Source organism: Bombyx mori, chromosome 26, assembly GCF_030269925.1.
Source record: "Bombyx mori chromosome 26, ASM3026992v2".
Classification (NCBI taxonomy): Eukaryota; Metazoa; Arthropoda; class Insecta; order Lepidoptera; family Bombycidae; genus Bombyx; species Bombyx mori.
Window position 1 is genome coordinate 2,066,639 of NC_085132.1, and position 20,056 is coordinate 2,086,694.

The window sequence follows — 20,056 nt, forward strand, 5'->3', positions numbered from 1 at the left end:
CAAAGATATTTTTAGAAAGCATTCTAAACTTTTTGCGAGAACGAGAGGTCTACTCTCAGCTTCCAAAGCAAACCCAGATCCGCATTAATACGACCCTAAAAGGTTAAAATTAAGGATAACAAAATCGCTGGACGTAGCTTCGGTTATCCCGGAAATCTCAGTAAATTCTCATCATTTCTATGAGCGCTGTTTCATCTTACTTCTATAAAATAATGAAATCATTCCTACAACTTTGCTTCTCGTGCTGCTGCCAAATAGTCTTAATTTCATACAACTTAGAGGTTTTGGCATTTATTACAAAAGACTTGCCTGTATGAGTTAGATTTCCTTTGCTTGTCCGATGAAAGGAACAGTCGTCAAATAAACAAAAAACACTAACAGGAAAACAACTAAAATTTTAATGTTAAATTTTACATGATAACCAAAGCTATGAAGGATTCAAAGCATTCGCAAGCTCCTATAGAAGATTTAAGTGAATTACGTAGTTATTTTGCGTCACACAATACTACACGCGAGTACATTGCACATTCATCCAAAGTACATTCCGTGGGCTGGTCCTGTGATGGTAGAAAGCTGGCTTCTGGGTCATTCGATAAAAGCGTTGCAATATTTAATTTAGAGAGGAGTAGATTGGTGAGTTATTGTTTATTTCAAAATATTTAAAATCCCTACTAAATTTGAGAGGTTATAATAAATTTTTTTTTGTTTTTAAGCAATAACTTAAAAATTGTGCAGCCTAGAAATAAAAATAAGTAGACACAAATTTTGTAAATTTCAGAGTCAAGATTTTATTTTCAAAGGCCACACAGGCTCTGTAGATCAACTCTGCTGGCATGCGTCACATCCTGATCTCCTGAGTACAGCGAGCGGAGACAAATCTGTTAGGATATGGGATACACGGTAATACTGGGATGTTAATTATTAGCCCTTTATAAATAAATATTAATATGAGATATCCAAAAAAAATTATAAACATCTAGAAATTTTTATATCAACACACATGAATACAATAGTTGAGATTCCATCGTATTCATAAAAGACAAGTGTTAGTTCCAAATGAACATTAATACTATTTTGCGGTAGAGAGTGTGGCATACCTTTATTGTAAATTTTCATAATATATCTTCCTGAACAAGATTGATACCATTGAGTTCAGTTGGCTTTTTCATGGTGACTTAATTTAAACTATTAATTTTAAATTTTTCTTATAATATAGAAAATCTAAGGGTGTTCTACAGGATAATAAAATTTATAGATCACACAAATGCGCGGCGACAATCCCAACCAAAGGTGAAAACATAAATATAGCATGGTCTCCTAATGGCAACACCATTGCGGTAGGGAACAAGGAAGATTTAGTTTCATTTATCGATACAAAAACTTATAAAGTGGTGAGTAATGAATTTTTACTTATATACAGTCAAAACCGTTTACTGCGACATCGTTTAGAACAACATACCGGTTATAATAACCTAGAACAAAGGTCCCGGCTGAATGCCATATGACCGCCTTATTAAAAACATTGCTTTATACGACATTGCTAATAACGACATACCTCATATAACGACCACATTTAACTAATATTTCGGAGAATTAGATCTGTTAGAACGACCAGCTAAGCTGTATTGTAAACAATTTGAATAGGTATCCACATTTGTCTTCAATGGATATTAAAATCAGGAAAGAAAACAATAGGATTTAGTTTAGTGTAGGGTCTTTTCTAATTCTTAGAAACAAAACACGTGCATGCAGTAGAGTCAAAGCCCGCTTCTTCATATCTCTTCAGTTAGTTTGTTACTTATCTATACACAAGACGCATCAAAACTTTATGGAGTTATTCGTGAAACTTTAAAAATGTCGCAATGAAAAAGAAAACAAATTAATATTGAAGAAAAATCGCGGATTATATCCAAGCTAGAGAGCGGAATTTCAAACAAAGACTTAGCAAAGGAATATGGTTATCACACTCGACAATTTCAACCATTTGGAAAGAGCGATGACGATACGTTAATTAAAATCCAACGTGAATTACAAAATATCTACGCACAGCAGAAGTGTTCCAAACAGACCAAAATTACAGATTTTATGCTCACAGAAAACTAATATGCATTGTACTTATGTGTAATAAACAAAATGTACGTTGTTGTATAAATATATTTTTCCAATAATTCCCTATCGATTTGTTTGTACTTGCACGATACACATTAAACATCACCGGTTGTTACGACTATCGGTTTTTACGACTGAATTTGAGCAGTCCCTTCGATGTCGTTATAACAGATTTTGACTGTACATACATATCTATCATCTCTCACAGCATTGATAAAAATTCAACTACATATATAAAATGTATGAAAATCATTAAAATCCACTGTCTAACTTGGTCATATTTCTTGTATCATCCAGATAAAATAGTATTATTAAGCCAATTGTAATTTTTTTATTGACACTCTTTTAAAGATTGACCAATTAATACCAAAAAATACCACTCAAAGAGGATACATACCAGAGATTCTGTCTTTTCAAATACATGAATATAGGGTGATTTGTATCGATTTAGTTACTGCATACATTAAGACATTTATTTATTGCAGGTAACAGAAGAACAGTTTAACTTTGAAGTGAACGAGATATCATGGAATAATACATCGGACTTGTTCTTCCTCACCAACGGACTGGGATGCGTACATATTATGACGTTAGTATTTTATAACATTTAATTCATCAATTCACTGCTAGAAGGAAATAGTTTCAACATTACTATAAAAATAGTTTTGTATTTGTTAGTTGTAAGTGCTGCTACTAAAGTTTGTATGTATTCTGAAGTTTACTTCATTCTTGCCATGGAGGATAGAACTAAGGAGTATTCCATCTTGTGTAGGGGACAAGTTGAAAAATGTCTACCTGTAAACAGCAAGTTACAGTTCGAAGAATCAACAAAATAACGCTAGTGTAGAAAGTGGAAATGGTATGATCCGTAAAGAAGAAATACGACAAATTATATAGCTGTGGTTTGAATTTCCCATTTTGTGGTATCATAGGAGCAGTAGTATTTAAGCTGCTTCAACTAACTAGATTGTCTAGGCACTGACACAAAGGATAGGTAACACAGAGAGAATTAATATTGTTATGTCATTCACTTAATGTATATTGTATATAACATAGGATTTCGATACAATATAGGTAGATTAGCACTTAATTAACTCAATATAAGTATGTAAGTGTACAATAGGACACAGCACAGCAGACGTATCGAATGTGTACTGCCCGCAGTTTCCAAAATTGCCGATGTGCTGAAGTATCTCCGAACATGTTTTAACAACAATAGCGGATGTGGCCTAAAATCACAAGTGACAGCAATTTGGTCGAAATTATAAGGCGGTTGCCCAAGTAGTGGTATGTGTCAATGTAGTGGCGGATAAGTGAGTCGCCAAAGTATGTATGGTGAGAGTTTAGTAAAATAACGAAAATTAATATTTCTCTCCAGTTATCCATCTCTAGAATTGCAGACAGTACTGAAGGCGCATCCTGGTACGTGTATCTGCATCGAGCACGACCCAACCGGTAGATACTTTGCTACTGGGTCAGCCGATGCTCTGGTCTCACTATGGGATGTCAATGAACTGGCCTGCTTAAGAGTTTTCTCCAGGTATTTTTTTTTGTTCTAGTTCATTGAATGTGCTGTAAAAGATATCAAATATACACAATATTATGCCAAAATGTAAACTAATTTCACTAGTGCGGGCTATTGACCAAGCTCCAACAGTCTGCGAAATGCAAACAAACAGACAAACTTGTATTTTTAATATTACGTGAAGATGAAGAGTAAAATACTGAGACCTCTGATACTAATAAATAGACTTGGAAATGGACTTGGAAGTTGGAAATTTGCGATGAAGGATGAACGGTGGATATTACCTAAATGGTACCCAGAATACATTATTCATTTAACATGGAAACATAGCAACCGTTGCTGTGCAATTATACTGTATTCACAAGAGAGTGTTAAAAGTAATTATCCTGGGAAAAGGCAGTGTTTCATTCTTTCTCAATTACAAATACCAGCCACACAGGGAAATTTAATATTGTTGCAATTAAATGGGTGGACGAGCTGACGGCCCACCTGGTGTTGAGTGTTTACCGGACCTCTTAGACATCTACAATGTAAACGTCGCTACCCACTTCGAGACATGAGTTCTAAGACCTGTCTTTACAGTACATCAGCTGCCCCATCCTTCAAACCGAAACGCATTACTGCTTCACGGCAGAAATAGGCAGGGTGGTGGTACCTACCCGTGCGGACCTACCCGTGCAATTAGAACATCTGGTGTGCAATGTTGCAGGTTGGAGTGGCCGGTCCGGACGCTGTCGTTTAGCTTCGACGGCAGGCTGCTGGCGTCCGCGAGCGAGGACCACATCATCGACATCGGAGACACGGAGACAGGTTCGTCTATTTTATATTCATTTACGGTCAGCGGTAACGATCCACAGTTACTAACTTGACTTCACAATTTTGTTTGTGACTGTACGGGACTCCAGTACCGAAAATTAGAGGGAAAATTAGACTAGGGATAGAATAGAAACAAATTTGGGTTGTCAAAATGCTGAGATTTAAATTTGTTGAATTGAAAAGGACTTTTATTTTATATTAAATTAGTCATCAGAGTTTCGTATTAAAGATATTAAAAAGTTAATTACCTTTAGGTAAGTGCCTACTTAACAGCTAAACAGTGCCAGCCCTATCGAGCCCCCCCCCCCCCAATCTACTTTGTCCAGGCAGCGCGCCGAAGTACAGCTATAAAGAAAAGTGCATAATAATTGGCAAGGTTAGCCAGACTAAGTGACTGAAGGACTCAAAATGCCAACGCCCCAGTCAGATCTAAGATCGTATCAAGAGGACTTTGCAGCAGCGTTGCCTTCGAAGCCGCAATCCTTATCAGGGTGGGAACAATTTGAGGAGGTGAATGCGGAGCTTCGATTGCCTAAAGAGTCTTCACACGAACAGCTCCCAGAGTGAAGCAGTAAGCCTTATGATTGAGGTTAAGAGCCTCGATGAAGGATCAGGACTTTTTTGTAGTGGTACCTAACCGCGTGGACTCACAAGAGGTCCTACCACCAGTAACCCCCTGTTAACCTGTTTCAGGGGAGAAAGTAGCAGAGATCCCGGTGTCCGCGTCCACGTTCACGGTGTCGTGGCATCCCGCGCGCTACCTGCTGGCCTTCGCCTGCGAGGACAAGGAGCCGCCCGAGAGGAAACGGGATTTGGGGAATCTCAAACTGTGGGGACTCTCTAGTTCTTAGTGTTGGAAATGTAATATACAAAATAAACTAAAATACTAAAAAGGATTGTGTGGTTTTATGAAACCACGGTAAAAGTGAAACATTTACATTAGACAGTGACAAAAACAAAAACAAAATAGCGTGGAGCACTGGCACAAATGAGTAACAGTCTATACACTACACGGTCAGCTGCTGCGAACTATAGGCGCCGCCATATTGGCCTTGGCTGCTCTGACGAGCGCCTTTCACTTTATCCCTACTCCGCGGCCGACCGTCACGCGACATGCAACACACAGACGAAAAAGTTTGAGACGATGTAATAAAAGATTAAACTAAAAATTTTTTTAAACTAATGGTCCCCCGGTAGTCGAAATTTGACTATAATTAAGTCAAATTATAAGTTTGTACACTACTATGGTTCTATATCGAGTTTAATGAGGGACGGTTTTATTCTGAAATGAGCTCAAATGGTTTTTTAAGCAAACTATAGTAGAATTATTTTGTCCGTGCAGTTTGGGTAATAAAAAATCGGAGCGGTGAAGCGAGTATTTCGCTCTCTCTTCCATTCAAGAGCCTTATGGACGGGCATCGTGATGCACATTATTGTTGTCGATAACCGTTATCGATAGTGTATTTAGTTTTTGTGGGTTAGAGATAAAAATGAAAGAAAAAATCACTAATCGAACACTTACACCACATATCCCCGCAGCAAATTAACGAGAACGGCAGAAATTAACACATTGTAACTTTTCGGGATCTATTCTCATTTCCGTGAAAATTTATACACATTGTTGATAACAACGCGTGCAAATATTATTTTGAATAAATTCTGCCGTTTTGATACAAAACAAAGGAGTAGCCATTGTGTCCCTAAAGAAATTCAGAGAACGAATGCATAAAAGCACATTTCTCTTCGACATATGTACTATAATTTGCAGGTAGGTACAACAAATGACTCATAACATAACAATGTCTCACCACCCTTCGTATACCACCCCGCCGCCGTGTACCTGCCTTCGCTGACTCATTTGTTTTTATCGATAATGGCGTTGCGGCCGCGCAACATGCTCACCGCCCTAGCCGGGCTATGTTTTATGACCCAAACTGCACGGACAAAATAATTCTACTATAATTTCAAGTAGGTACTTACTAGTTTTTTTAAGTAAAATAAAAACTTTTATACGTAAATTATAGTTTTATTTATATAATTTTATTGATGCATTTTTGTTGAATTTTCGAACTTTTTTCCTAAAAATATGTAATCAGTCTGTTTTTAAAACGCACATTTAATTCGCCATTAATGGTGAGGTAGGTTTGCGCGTTGACCTGTTGCCCTCGGTCAGCAAACGGGCGAACTCGACTGTCCGAGGTCATTAAGAAGTCAAATAGTTTAAAAACACGAAAAAATAGTTCAAGTACCATTTTTTCCACTGTCAACATTTTGTTTTTTATTTTTGTTTAGTTAGTGGCTAATGAAGATCTTTAGTATAAATAACGAACTATATCGAACCAAAGTGATTGTCGAACTTTAATTAATACGAGTACATATTAAGTCTTTCCCTATGAAGTTGTCATTTGATATAGTGTGCTTAGTGCGAGTTTTTTAACGTTCTGGATAGCGTAAAAGTTTAATGTTTGCCTACGTTTGCCGCTAGGGGCGCTGTTCCAACTACATACAAATTTGAGTTAACTTTTACGCTATCGAGAACGTTAAAAAACTCGCACTAAGCACACGGATAGTTTCAGTGTACTTCTTGAAGAAATGAGGCGTACGGGACTCAACAAATTTCAAAGGCAATTTGTACTATCTTTCGGGTTTTGAGTTTTTACTCAGCTGAGAAGCTCAAACTGGAAAAAGTGGAGGTCTGTCGGCGTAAGTCTGGTCTGGTCTGATTTTGTAGCTTAGAGGCCGCTGTTGGGCCGGAGGAGGTCGGGCGCCGGAGATTAGAGAGCTTCTTATCTCATACATAACCCAACTCATACATGTGAATAGGAGATGTATGGAAATGGTAGTGCAAGGTAGAGGGGGAAGAGGTCGAATGAAGAAGACATGGATGGAGTGTGTGAATGATGATATGAGAGAGAGAGAGTGAGTGTTGAAATGACTACTGATAGAAGAGAATGGAAGAGAAAAATTCGTTCGAAAATTGGCAATATTTTGAAATGACAACTTCATAGGTAAGCACAGGTATTTTATAGGAAATATTAATATTAAAAGAACAACAACAAAACAACAGAAAACGTCATATATATATAGGTCGAAATTGGATCATTAAGCTAACACTTATTACTAAAGTAATATCTCTAAGAAATAAAATTATCGTAACTCGATATTTGTGACGCAATTGACTATCTAAATCTAATTCGCAAAATATACAAACATTTATACAACTAAAGAGGTGTTTTAAAGTATTTTGGTTTCAAATATAATATTATTGTCAAAATACATTAATATTTAATATTCGATGACTCCGGCGCCACTAGCACCAGCTACGCTACAAGAATAGTTACATCTAAACAAATTTACATCTACAACAACAAAAAAATTTACAGTCCCACCGTGAATCGAACCCGGACCCCCAGCGGCTCCAACGATCAGAATAGTCGCGACTCGCGAAGACTCGCGTCGGTCGGACGAGAGTACTGCCAGCCTGACCGTGAACGATCGCCGTGGTTTATGGATTCACACTGCGTTCTCGACAAATGAAAATGTTCACCATCGAATTTTTTTATAACGCCATCTGTCGCTCGATATGCGGACCACGGGCTCCCTCTACCTCAACACATAGAATCCAGTGAATTGTTCAGTTTTGATCCGTCGTTGGTAACCTTGTGAAGTCCGCGATGCTACCCATCTGGAGTGCCAGGCATCACCAGGTCTCGACCTGGAGTCGACCTTGCTCCTGCAGGCTGCGCACGGCGTCGCTGCTGGCGGCCGCGCTGGTCCCGGAGCACACCCGGATGACGTCAGCGAGCGCCTCCCGCACGTTGTCCGGCATGCTCTTGGCGTTGCCGGATATGAACACGTGGGCGTTGTTGTTCAGCAGTCGCCAGATCGTCTCGCGGTTCTCGAATATCTTGTGCTGGACGTAGCTGTGGAAACGAGACCTCTTACTGGTGGTGACTTTTTGGCGGAAACGCGAGGAGTTTTTACTGGTGGTAGGACCTCTTATGAGTTCGCACGGGTAGGTACCACCACCCTGCCTATTTCTGCCGTGAAGCAGTAATGCGTTTCGGTTTAAAGGGTGGGGCAGCCGTTGTAACTATACTGAGACCTTAGAACTGATATCTCAAGGTGGGTGGCGCATTTACGTTGTAGATGTCTATGAGCTCCAGTAACCACTTAACACCAGGTGGGCTGTGAGCTCGTCCATCCATCTAAAAAATAAAAAAAAGAGACAGAGTGTTGGTACAAAGCGTGCACAGCGACGCGGTGCCGCCCCCAAGCCGAGAGGGACACCTGTATCTGGCCAGAGGTCGCACGTAGCATTGTCCCTCCATTGACTTCCCTACTCCTCAGTAAAGAGGTCGATAACTAATAAGATATTATATTCTCCTACCACCCGATCCCCCATCTGTACTGTGGCTAAGACACATTACGAGCCCACACGGCCGATGCCAGTATCTGAGTAGTTATTTCTGCTTCGACAGTACTTATTCGTCTTGATTATAGGGGCGGTACAGTCGCCATCAAAAATCTTATTACATTATTAATAAAAAGTGCTCCAGTAATTGCTCCATTTATTTGTAATAACATTGCGTACAGGGAGACGCGTTCGTCAAACACAATTTTAGGCTCCGGTGTGTTGAGAGTTGTCACACCGACGACCCTCAGTACTACGATCACTCCCAACAATACTACCGAAGTGGTGAACAAATATAATTATCTCCAACTCACATCTTATCTTCCTGGTCTCTAGAAAAAGCGCAGTACAAACTCAAGTTCCCATCTCCCACCATCCCCTCCAACTCTTCCCTGCAGTGGTAGTCCTTCTCTTTGTACCGACACCCGAAGAACAGATGCATGATGTCCTTGGACGCTGTGCCGTAGTGAACCCTTTCTTGGAGCAAACTCCTGAAGGGAGCGAGCCCCGTGCCTGGCCCCACCATTATGTGAGGCACGCTCTGAAAGCCACAAACAGTTATTGTAGTGCTGAATTTTCAAATATTTAAAATATATTAAATAAGTTATTCGTAATATAAATTAAAATGTAATTTATTTATTTATAGAAGTCGTTTTTAATTTATTGTATAGTTTAGCTTATTTATTTTAAAAAAAAAATCTTTTGATTGAGGACAGCTGTTTACAATACAATCTTGATACTTTAATGGGTGGCCTATGGGCTCAGGTGACTTCTTTACATCAAATAGGCCTTGAACTCTTTAACCTGAGCAAGAATGAAACCTACAATAATATGAGCATTCACCTTTTTTTCCCTACCTATTCTAGTAACTTTGAGGGGTTATTCTAGATTCACCGAACTAGTAGGTGAGCTCAAGGGGCTCAAACCTGATGTTGTTGCTAACACGAACCCTAGCAATAGCAGTGCTCCGCAGAAACTACCACCGGGTTGGAAACGCAACCCACTGAGAAGATGAACTGGTGAGAAACTCAGTGGATTGTGTCTATGGGTTCATTTACTCGCCGAGCCCTTCGTCGCAAGCGACGGGTTCGATGAGAACGACGACTGGGGTAGCCTAAGGCGTTGGCATTTTGAGCCCTTCAGTTACTATGCCATTTATTATGGCACTTTTCTTTTTAACTGTACTTTGGCGCGCTGTCTGGACAAAGTACAGTAGATTGGGGGAAATCAGGACGCTTTCCAATTCCAATACAAATTTTTTGGGCGACCTCGACTGTTTACCATTCGGTCCGCAGGATCGGGAATGAGCACTCACCGCATCATCAGGAAAAACAAAGGTCCCCTTTTTGATCCACCCGTAGACCTTGTGACCGGGGGGCAGCGCCGCGAGCCAGTTGGAGGCGAGGCCGAGGCGCGGGCGGCGCAGCGCCGTGCGGTACCGGACCGCCGCCACCAGCAGCTGCAGGCCGCGCCCCGCCGCCGCCGCGCCGCACGCGCTCGCTATCGAGAACGAGCGCGGCTTTATAATCGAGAACAACTCGAACAGCGTCTGTATGGTGAGCCGCGCGGCCGAGCGGTGGAAGTCCTGCAGCACCTGCGAGCACAAGACACTTACTGGTGGTAGGGTAGGTACCACCCCCCGGTGAAGGTCAAGGGGTGATCTGAGGGGGTAGAGGCCGCGCGACGCGCTACCTGCACTTTAGCAGCTGCCAAAGAGTATCTATAATAGAGCAACCGATTGGCGATGTATCGCGTCCCGACTCGGCAGGCTGGTTTTGGTCCAGCGGGGTATTCCGGGACACCAGCGGCACCGTCTGGGCGGCCTGACGGGCTGCTGTACCGAGACGGCCGACGTTTCTGAGCAGCCTCGAAGGCTCCGTCGGCCGGGCGTCCTTGGGGTGAGCTGCGCTGTCTGGTTGTAGTGTTGACCGCGGTAACCCCCCTACCTCATGCGCGTTCTAACCTCGGAGAGGATCGGACGCTTGGGCGAAGAGTGCAGGGAGTCGTTTAGTGAGTGGGCCCTAAATTGCCTTGGGTCCGCGCGCTCCCTAGGCGCGGGGACTTCGCCCTCGCCTCGACCTCGTAGGTGGTTCGGCCCCGGCCCGAACAAAAAAAAAGGGTAGGTACCACCATCCCAACTATTTGTGCCGTGAAGCAATAATGTGTTTGAGTTTGGTTTGTTTTGAAGGGTGGGGCAGCCGTTGTAACTATACTGAGAACTTAGAACCTATATCTTAAGGTGGGTGGCGCATTTACATTGTAGATGGTCTCGTCGTGGTCGTGGTAGATGACTATGGGCTCTAAAAATCACTTAACACTAGGTGGGCTGTGAGCTCGTCGACCCATCTAAACAATAAAAAAAACCTATACGCACACACGGTTAGAGTGAGCTCAGAAATGTCCTAACGTTGGCAAAACACCCTGTATATACCAAGGCAAACATTCATGCGCTTAAGAGCACCGGTGGCTCATCATACGAGACTTCTTGTCGAACCGTTCGTTTCGATATCGAGTAGAGGGAACTCGTTCTCGTCCCCGTCATCTGACTGCCGGAGTCCCGCAAGGCTCCGCACTCTCCCCGTTACTATTTAGTTTGTATATCAACGATATACCCCGGTCTCCGGAGACCCATCTAGCGCTCTTCGCCGATGACACGGCTATCTACTACTCGTGTAGGAAGATGTCGTTGCTTCATCGGCGACTCCAGACCGCAGTAACCACCATGGGACAGTGGTTCCGGAAGTGGCGAATAGACATTAACCCCACGAAAAGCACAGCGGTGCTATTCAAAAGGGGTCGCCCTCCGAATACCACTTCGAGCACCCCACTCCCCAGTAGGCGCGTAAACACCTCCGCCGTTAGCCCCATCACTCTCTTTGACCAGCCCATACCGTGGGCCCCGAAGGTCAAATACCTAGGCGTCACCCTCGACAGAGGGATGACATTCCGTCCCCACGTAAAAGTCGACTCTACCCAATGCTTTGTAGACGAAGCAAACTGTCCCTCCGTAACAAGGTAACCCTCTACAAAACTTGCATACGCCCCGTCATGACGTATGCAAGCGTAGTTCGCTCACGCGGCCCGCACCAACTTGAAACCCCTTCAGGTTATACAATCCCGATTCTGCAGGATAGCCGTCGGAGCACCATGGTTCCAGAGGAACGTGGACCTCCACGATGACCTGGAGCTCGACCCCGTCAGTAAGTATCTACAGTCGGCATCGCTGCGCCACTTTGAGAAGGCGGCACGACATGAGAACCCTCTTGTCGTGGCCGCCGGAAACTACATACCCGATCCTGTAGACCGTTTGGTAAACCGTCGACGTCGCCCAAAGCACGTCATCACGGATCCTCCTGATCCATTAACGGTGCTTTTAGGCAATACAAGCACCGGTCACCGTCCTCGCCGAACCCGTCGCTTGCGACGAAGGGCTCGACGAGCGAATTAACCCACAGACACAGCCCACTGAGTTTCTCGCCGGATCTTCTCAGTGGGTCGCGTTTCCGATCCGGTGGTAGATTCTGCGAAGCACTGCTCTTGCTAGGGCGGTGTTAGCAATTCTCCGGTTTGAGCCCCGCGAGCTCACCTACACAAGCTAGGGTACGCTGAAATAGCCTCTCAAGGCTATCAGCATAGGTAGGAAAAAAAAAAAAAAAAAAAAGCACCGGTGACCACTGTATATCAGCTAGACTCACATCTCTGGCTGGGTGGATGTATTTTCGTTATTATAAGGGTTCAAATAATCTTTTAAAATCAGATGAACCCTCTCGTCACTCGTCTAGACAATTAAAAAACCTGAACACTTCACGTGGGACACGTCCCATTGCGTGCGAATATTTAAAATATATCATTTAAATTCTCACTTCTATAACGGTTCTCTTCGTTCTCCTACAATAATTCAGCCAGTCCTCCTGACCCTCTGGGGAACTGAGCTCTATACATTTGTCCCTCTCTAACTTGTCCTGGGACACAAGTGCCAGAATGGAGAAAACATACTGAGTGGCGTAGCATCGCAGGTCCCAATACTGTTCGGCCACTTCGTATAAAGTCAAGGGGTGACATAGGAACTCAGGCACAGGCATATCTGGAAGGATATTAGTAAGACTGATAATTCAACAAGCTCATCTCTCATCAGATTTTAAGCGATCACCTTTGTGGGTTTATAAGTAAAGACTTCAAAATTAACTCTGATTGTGAATGCCCAATACTGATAGGACCATGTAAATTTCAAGATGATACAAAGTGATATTAAAATAGAGCCGATTAATGTTTCCTTCAAAATTAGTGTCATTCTTGTCTTATAAAAATACAGGACATGTTTTTTAAAGTAAAAAAACTTCATTATATATCAAAATATTTATTCATCTTGTTGCCATCCATCATCATCACTGAGGAAGCGTCTCTTGGCAGCCGTATTCATGTAGGGGCGGAGCGCCCACTCGGTGTCGGCGGCCGTCAGGGATTCCAGGGTGCCGAGCTTGATCTCATATAACCTCATTTGGAAACGTGGACCCACTTCTGTTAATTCAATATCCTTGCCTGCCTGGAAATCATGATATACATATATGTATTGTTATTTTTTTATATTACAAGTTGTTATAAAATAAGCATGCTCTAATACCTAATGTAACCGCATGTCACTAATACCTATGTAATATATATATAAAGTCAAAACAGTCAAAGCCAAAACTATTTTCTGTAAATCAACTGTTTTTCATAAAAAACATTTGAAAATAGACTTTTTTCAATCCAAAAATAAATAACAAAGAAAAAGAGAAAATGTGATTTAAGACAAGTCTTGAGATCAACATGTCAAAAAATTATAATTATAACTAATGCTGAATACCTTTTTATATGTATGTTGCCTGAAGCATATGTAATCATCATGGTTCGCAAATGATATAACTCTCTTTGAATCGGGTTTTGGTACAGGAAACAGGTACTTTAATATACTCATTGTACGTAAACCTGGAATAAGTATTAAAAATAGATTTATTCAAGCTGATAGGAGAATAAAGAAATAATAATTTAATGTTTCTAATGGGTAAGTTTAAATTATTGCATGGAGTTTTAAATTAATATTTTTTGTTAATTATATTTCAGACAAAACAAGATTCTAGACTTCAAGATTGAAATAAACAGTGGTATGAAACTTTGTGGGTTTACAACATACCTAAAAAAAATTAATATAGATGTTTCTAACTCACCAAGATTACTCTTAAAGTTATGGAATATGAGATGTGGATACTGTTCACTCATTGGTCCTATATCAGGTATATCATGTCTCATCACAACACCCGATAATGTGAAGGATGCTGTTGGACCATATGGGAGGTGGCATATTACCTTAAAACAAAGAAAAAAGTAACGATCTGTCAAATTATGCTATTAAATTAATTTGCATAATTTATTTAAAAAAATTACATTGTTTGTGCTAAATGTTGTGTTATTATTATTACAATATATATTTTTTTAATTTTTACTGTTTTCCAAATTCATTCCACCTAAAACATAATCTAAGCTCACCAAACTGTCTGGAACTCCTCGATGCTCGTGTACAACTATGAAATCTGTTACATCATTGGCTCGACAGGCATGAATCAATTGTGACATCTCATAACCACCTCTGTTCATACGCTGACTGTTCGGAAATATTAACCTAAAACATTGTATTTAAGCTATAAATTTAATCAATAGGCACAAACCAAAAATAATTGGCTGAAAAACAGTTGTTCCATGCTTTTCAATAATTCTGTAAAAATCTCACCTCAGTTCTTTTACAAACATCTTGAGCCTAGCACTAGGCTCTCTTGATGTGGTAATCATGATCTTCGGATCCTCGACACCTGCATATCTGTATTCATCATCCTGTGAATTGAGTGTGTTTGCCCCACCACTGAATCCTCCGATTACCGCCACTCTTTCCGGTCCTAAAGATTGAAATACATGCTAAATTTATTCAGTATTGCCGATTCTATTCTCCAAATTTGGAGATTTTACCACAAACTTAATTAAGGAAATTCGCCTTTTATTTGCAATTTGAGGTTAGGACACACAAGTTTTGATGTGAAATTTTCAATACTTTACTTACCTTTATCTTCATATTCAATTCTCTTCTGTAAGGCGATGGCATCCTTCCGTAAATCACCATGTATAGGTATATTCTCTTCAAGACTACGTTTGATCTGATCTTTTTTAGCTTGTATACTTTTTTGTTTTTCTTCAGCCGATTTCCGGTATAAATACTCGCGGCGTAATCGCGCCTGTCGTCGCAGCATTTTTGGTTTGTCGTTACTATAGTTGAATTCGATAACTAATTTTACTTTTGTATAAATTTAATGTTTCAAATGTTTGTTTGTAAAAAGCTACAAAAAACGCGGGTGACAATTGACAACTGACGTTTACGCACGTGTTGTTTTTTGTGATTGACATTTGGCGTTTCGTTTTTGCTATGTAATAGAATTTTATTACAAGTTAAAATAACTTGCAACACAAATGAATAGACCTTAAGATGTTTTGTTTGGAACAAACCGGCCACGAATTAATTGTCTGCAGTTTTTTTTTATCTATAATTTATTTTATATTTATTTTATTTTTATGTTAAAGGTACCAGGACATAAAATCCCAAAAAAAAAAACATTTGAATGTACATTGAGGATTAGTTTTCCTTTAAAAATTTTGTCCGGGGAAACCACAGTGGTGTCATGAGCATATCTCCGAAATTTCAAGAAAGTAAGGGAATAGGGTTGAGAACGTATAAGAACTAATGAACTGATGAGATTAGTAACACTAACAAATTATAATTTCTCGATATGCGAAGAACGGCCGGCGACTACCCAAGTAATCCGAATTAGCGCGCCGCCGCAAAGTGGATGCATTTTTATGAGACGTGCGGACGGCACTTTTAAGTTCAAAACAATTTATTTGACTCTCTTTTTTAATTGCTGGCTGTTTATTTATTGATACTCATCTCAAATTTGCTTTCATGCATCAATAATCTCGATAATTTTCTCTCATAATGTCGTAAGATATAGAATAAGCTACCAGAATGAAATATTGTGATACATATTATTGACATTTAAAAACATACTATCCAGCCACAACTATTCTATAGGAAAAGCATCTTGTAAGGGGACAAGTTGAAAAAGTGTCCACCTGTATACAACAAGTTATTGTTGGAAGACTCACCAAAATAGTGCTAGTGTAGGAAATGGAAGAGATATGAATATAGCAGACTTAAAACAGAGTGAAGTGTGCTGGATTAAAGTGAAGTGGGGTAGTATAGAGTGCTCTTTCTAAAATCCTTCCACTTGCCACTATGGTGCCACCTTAATTAACTCTCTTTCAGTGGACACTTTTTCATACACTGAGATGGTGCTCCTTATTTCTACTCCCTTCTATAGAAGTATTTATACATAAAGATCAATTAATGGTGGACAATTAAATATAAGCAATTATTAAATGTTCTGACTGCCAGAGCACAACACATAATAAGATTATTTTACTCAATTTAAATCAATGTTTTAACATGTTTAATTGTAATCTTTTATTTCAGATAAAAATGCTTACCATCATGATATTCTTCAACTAGTAATCTATAATGGGGCTTAATATCAATATTGTTACTTTCAAGTATGTTAAATAGGTCATCAATGTCCTCCTTTGAGTTCCGAGGTCTTATATTGAAAACATCACCAGGTTTGTAGGTTAAGCATTTACTAACAGATTTGAATGATATTAGTCTTACATCCTAAAAAAATAGATCTATATTATTTATATGTAATCACAATTTTACTTTTTTTTTTGTTTCTTAGATGGGTTAACGAGTAACAATGCTTATTATTTAATATGAGTAACAAAAACACTTAGTTACTGATAAATTGGTCTAATTATTTATTAGGTCCAAGCCCACACAAGTGGATGCTGCCATTAGGCTCATGTCTTTCATGGAACCACCCATTCCAGTTTCAACGGTTATGCTATAAGAACGAAATTGAAGCAAATCCTTTCTTCACCTTGTAGGGCAATAGCATTCACTTATCCTGTCTATGGATTCTAATAACCACCTAATATTAGGGTACAAGCACTATCTTGAGACCAGTCTTGTCGAAAAAAAGGCAAATAATAACAATCATGTCAAAACAAACTAAATGACTAAAATAATCATAAATAAAAATTTACAACATTTTATAACCTTGTTAAGAGTAGTGTAAAACTTATCAATTTGGCACACAAAATTTTGAGTCATTGATAAGAAGATCAAATATCACTTTGTAAAGATTCAGTCATGATTACATTATATATGATACTTTAATTCTATTGGTTTCTATTTCTAAGTAACTTAAATTGTCATAGATAAGGATTTTATTGAAAGAGTTTATAGCTCTTCTAAGGATCACAGAATCACATTAGCTAGTCAATATGTTTCACCCTTTAAATAAGTATCTCTCCCTCCATTGAAGTTTTTAAAAACACTTATAGGTCTACAAGAAAAGGCACTTTTCATAACATTGAATAATGAAGTACCTGAAAATGAGATTCATCCGTAGTTCTAACATTACTATCCACCTCCAACAACAAAGCTTCTTGGTTATTGCTGTTTTCGTGACCAAAATATATATCTTCACAAAATCCACTTTTAACATCAGCTTTGTCCTTCAACATAGAGACCTTCCAACGAGGAATGAATTCTGATTTTACATCTGTCTGTATACTCGGAAAATATTCTTTGAGTCGTACAAAGTATTCTTTGATCCATGGGGAAACTACACCATCGTGGCCCAGGTCATGTTGGTAGTCACATAAACCTACAAATGTTGTAAATACTTTATTATTATGTTCAAGGGGTTCTACGTAATCATCTGGTCAGTATCAATAACTTTGCTAAGAATATTTGCTATTCGAAGTCTAGGGATATTTTCCCTTGTCTTATGTGTTTGCAGTACCAAAGAACATATTTGCTTAAGTTTTTTTTTTTTTTTTTTATATTGCTTAGATGATTGGACGAGCTCACAGCCCACCTGGTGTTAAATGGTTACTGGAGCCCATAGACATCTACAACGTAAATGCGCCACCCACCTTGAGATATAAGTTGTAAGGTCTCAGTATAGTTACAACGGCTGCCCCACCCTTCAAACCGAAACGCATTACTGCTTCACAGCAGAAATAGGCAGGGTGGTGGTACCTACCCGCGCGGACTCACAACAGGTCCTACCACCAGTAAAGTAGTTGAGTAAGGATATTTTTTGTTACAATGTTCATGCAGTTACAGATTAGAGTTTAATAATATGCCATCACAATGTTTAATTTTGTTTTTTTCGTTCAGTTCATTGTTTTTATGTGTAAAATTATTTTATCTTTTTTATTTTAAAAAAAAAAACGCAAATGAATAATATTCATCTTACTTAATAAAAAATAAAGTTTGATTCAGAAGTTAAAACGGCTTATATTTTAAGTACTTACCAACATCTATTAATGGTCTGGCTCCTAATTGAATGAGGCGCTTGTGAAGCTTCTTAGCGACAAAATTGAACTCTGAATATGAAGAATCTCCTAAGCCCAACACTCCAAATTTCAATTTAATTAACGAATTCGCCGGTAGATTTTTCCTCAACAGAAACTTCCAGAATTTCTTCATATTATCCGGTTCATCGCCTTGACCCGTCGTAGCGCACACAAATATCGCAAATTCTTCATGAATCAGCATAGAAATGGGATACTCGTTCATCGCTTGAACGGGCCCGCGAAAACCCAAAGCTTTTGTCGTACGCCATATTCTTTCGGCTATTTCTTGAGCCGTGAATGTTTGACTACCGTACAGCACCGTCAGTCTGCCTATTTGACACATAATTTATTAATGAAATTGAAATTAATGAGAAAACTTTAAAGAACTTTATGGAAACGATAGTTCTGAGCGGTTTACTCCATTGTCAAAATAGTAAAAATGTCAAATTCTTATTCGTTTGGCAGATTTTATTTTGGCGTTTAGTTGTCAAACGTTTTGTTATCATTCTGGCAAAAACCCTAATCGGGGTGAATACCACAAAATCCAATTTGCGCATGCATTTAGTATTATAGTGCTCTCTACATCTACATTAAACGGAAATAATACAAACACTTTCCGAAAATTCTTAATGTATTGGCAGTAGTCTTTATTTAAACGCTTTATAAGACCTTTTGGTGCGGCATTGTTGGTGCGGCCTTTTGGTGAGGCATTGACGAGAGTTCGTGAATATAAATTTGTGTTGATAGGCTAAGTCAAAGAATTTCCCCTAAAAGGCAAGATATATAAGACCTTAATAAGACCTGCCGTCTTGTATAGATCAGCTTGTTGGACCACTAAAATGGCGGATGAAAGGCAATTGCATGCAGCAGAGTACAGCTGAGAAGTGCGCGTTTGGAATGGTATGGACATGTGATGAGACAAAATGAAAATGAGGTTGGTAAGAGAATGTTAACTATGAATGTGGAAGGATATAGAGGAAGAGGTAGACCTAAGAAGAAATGGATGGATTGCGTGAAAGACGATAGAGGAGTATGGAAGGAGAAAAAATGTTGCGCCGACCCTAGGTGACTGGGAGAAGGGCAGGAGAATGATGATGATGATGATGAGGCTAAGTCAAAAAATTAAGGAATATAGAGTGGAGTGGGTCTTTAATGTTTTGTAGGTCGATATTCCTATCATTTAACAGGACGAATACAGGTGAAGGCGAACTATTGGCGCGCACTACCTATGTAGTTTTAGGACTATTAGGTTTCGTCGAACTGGAGTAATAGAGCTTGATTGTTACCCCACTCTACCAGATACCCAACCTTAAACGAACTCCCCGGCGTTAAAAAAAAGGTCGATATTCTTGTCGATTGTTATTAAATCAAAGCCTTGAATAAATTGCCTGATTTTTTTTATTTCAGAAAACAAATTTTATTTATTATGGATGGCGTTGATGTTACACTACATCTATCATTGAAAATATTGAAAATTGTAGCTGTTAAACTAAGCCCCAAATGGCTCTTGAATTTTGTAAAGTTTCTTTAGAGTGAAATGCTTATAATGACTGTCTTGACTTGGCTTATTACTGGTTTTCGGTATGGCCTTCACTTTAGGCGCATCCTGGATACGAAACAAATAAATTTTCTAAATGAATAAAGAACAACAGCAACATTTAGTTGAACAAAAGTAAAGGACTTTTCTC

The 20,056-nt window shown here is 39.5% G+C and overlaps 3 protein-coding genes across 3 annotated transcripts; 1 reads left to right on the forward strand and 2 right to left on the reverse strand.

Moving 5' to 3' along the window:
* The first annotated feature begins 318 nt into the window (after nucleotides 1-318).
* On the forward strand, nucleotides 319-5,343 carry LOC101736070 (THO complex subunit 3). Its single transcript, XM_004932965.5, has 7 exons — nucleotides 319-633; nucleotides 779-900; nucleotides 1,256-1,391; nucleotides 2,595-2,698; nucleotides 3,488-3,649; nucleotides 4,344-4,444; nucleotides 5,144-5,343. Exons 1-7 carry the CDS (start codon nucleotides 415-417, stop codon nucleotides 5,299-5,301), a joined length of 1,002 nt encoding a protein of 333 aa, XP_004933022.1. The 5' UTR covers nucleotides 319-414; the 3' UTR covers nucleotides 5,302-5,343.
* Nucleotides 5,344-6,455: 1,112 nt separating this feature from the next.
* Nucleotides 6,456-18,808, reverse strand: LOC101736341 (NADPH-dependent diflavin oxidoreductase 1). Its single transcript, XM_021352481.3, has 7 exons — nucleotides 18,327-18,808; nucleotides 17,391-17,671; nucleotides 16,434-16,614; nucleotides 12,728-12,948; nucleotides 10,180-10,458; nucleotides 9,179-9,405; nucleotides 6,456-8,373 (listed from the first exon to the last, which is right to left on the reverse strand). The coding sequence occupies exons 1-7, from the start codon at nucleotides 18,709-18,711 to the stop codon at nucleotides 8,151-8,153; spliced, it is 1,797 nt and encodes a 598-aa protein (XP_021208156.1). The 5' UTR covers nucleotides 18,712-18,808; the 3' UTR covers nucleotides 6,456-8,150.
* On the reverse strand, nucleotides 13,206-15,426 carry LOC101736210 (U3 small nucleolar ribonucleoprotein protein IMP4). The gene is made up of 6 exons (XM_004932966.4): nucleotides 14,956-15,426; nucleotides 14,632-14,794; nucleotides 14,391-14,523; nucleotides 14,072-14,210; nucleotides 13,711-13,832; nucleotides 13,206-13,407 (listed from the first exon to the last, which is right to left on the reverse strand). The coding sequence occupies exons 1-6, from the start codon at nucleotides 15,140-15,142 to the stop codon at nucleotides 13,222-13,224; spliced, it is 930 nt and encodes a 309-aa protein (XP_004933023.1). The 5' UTR covers nucleotides 15,143-15,426; the 3' UTR covers nucleotides 13,206-13,221.
* Nucleotides 18,809-20,056: the final 1,248 nt, after the last annotated feature.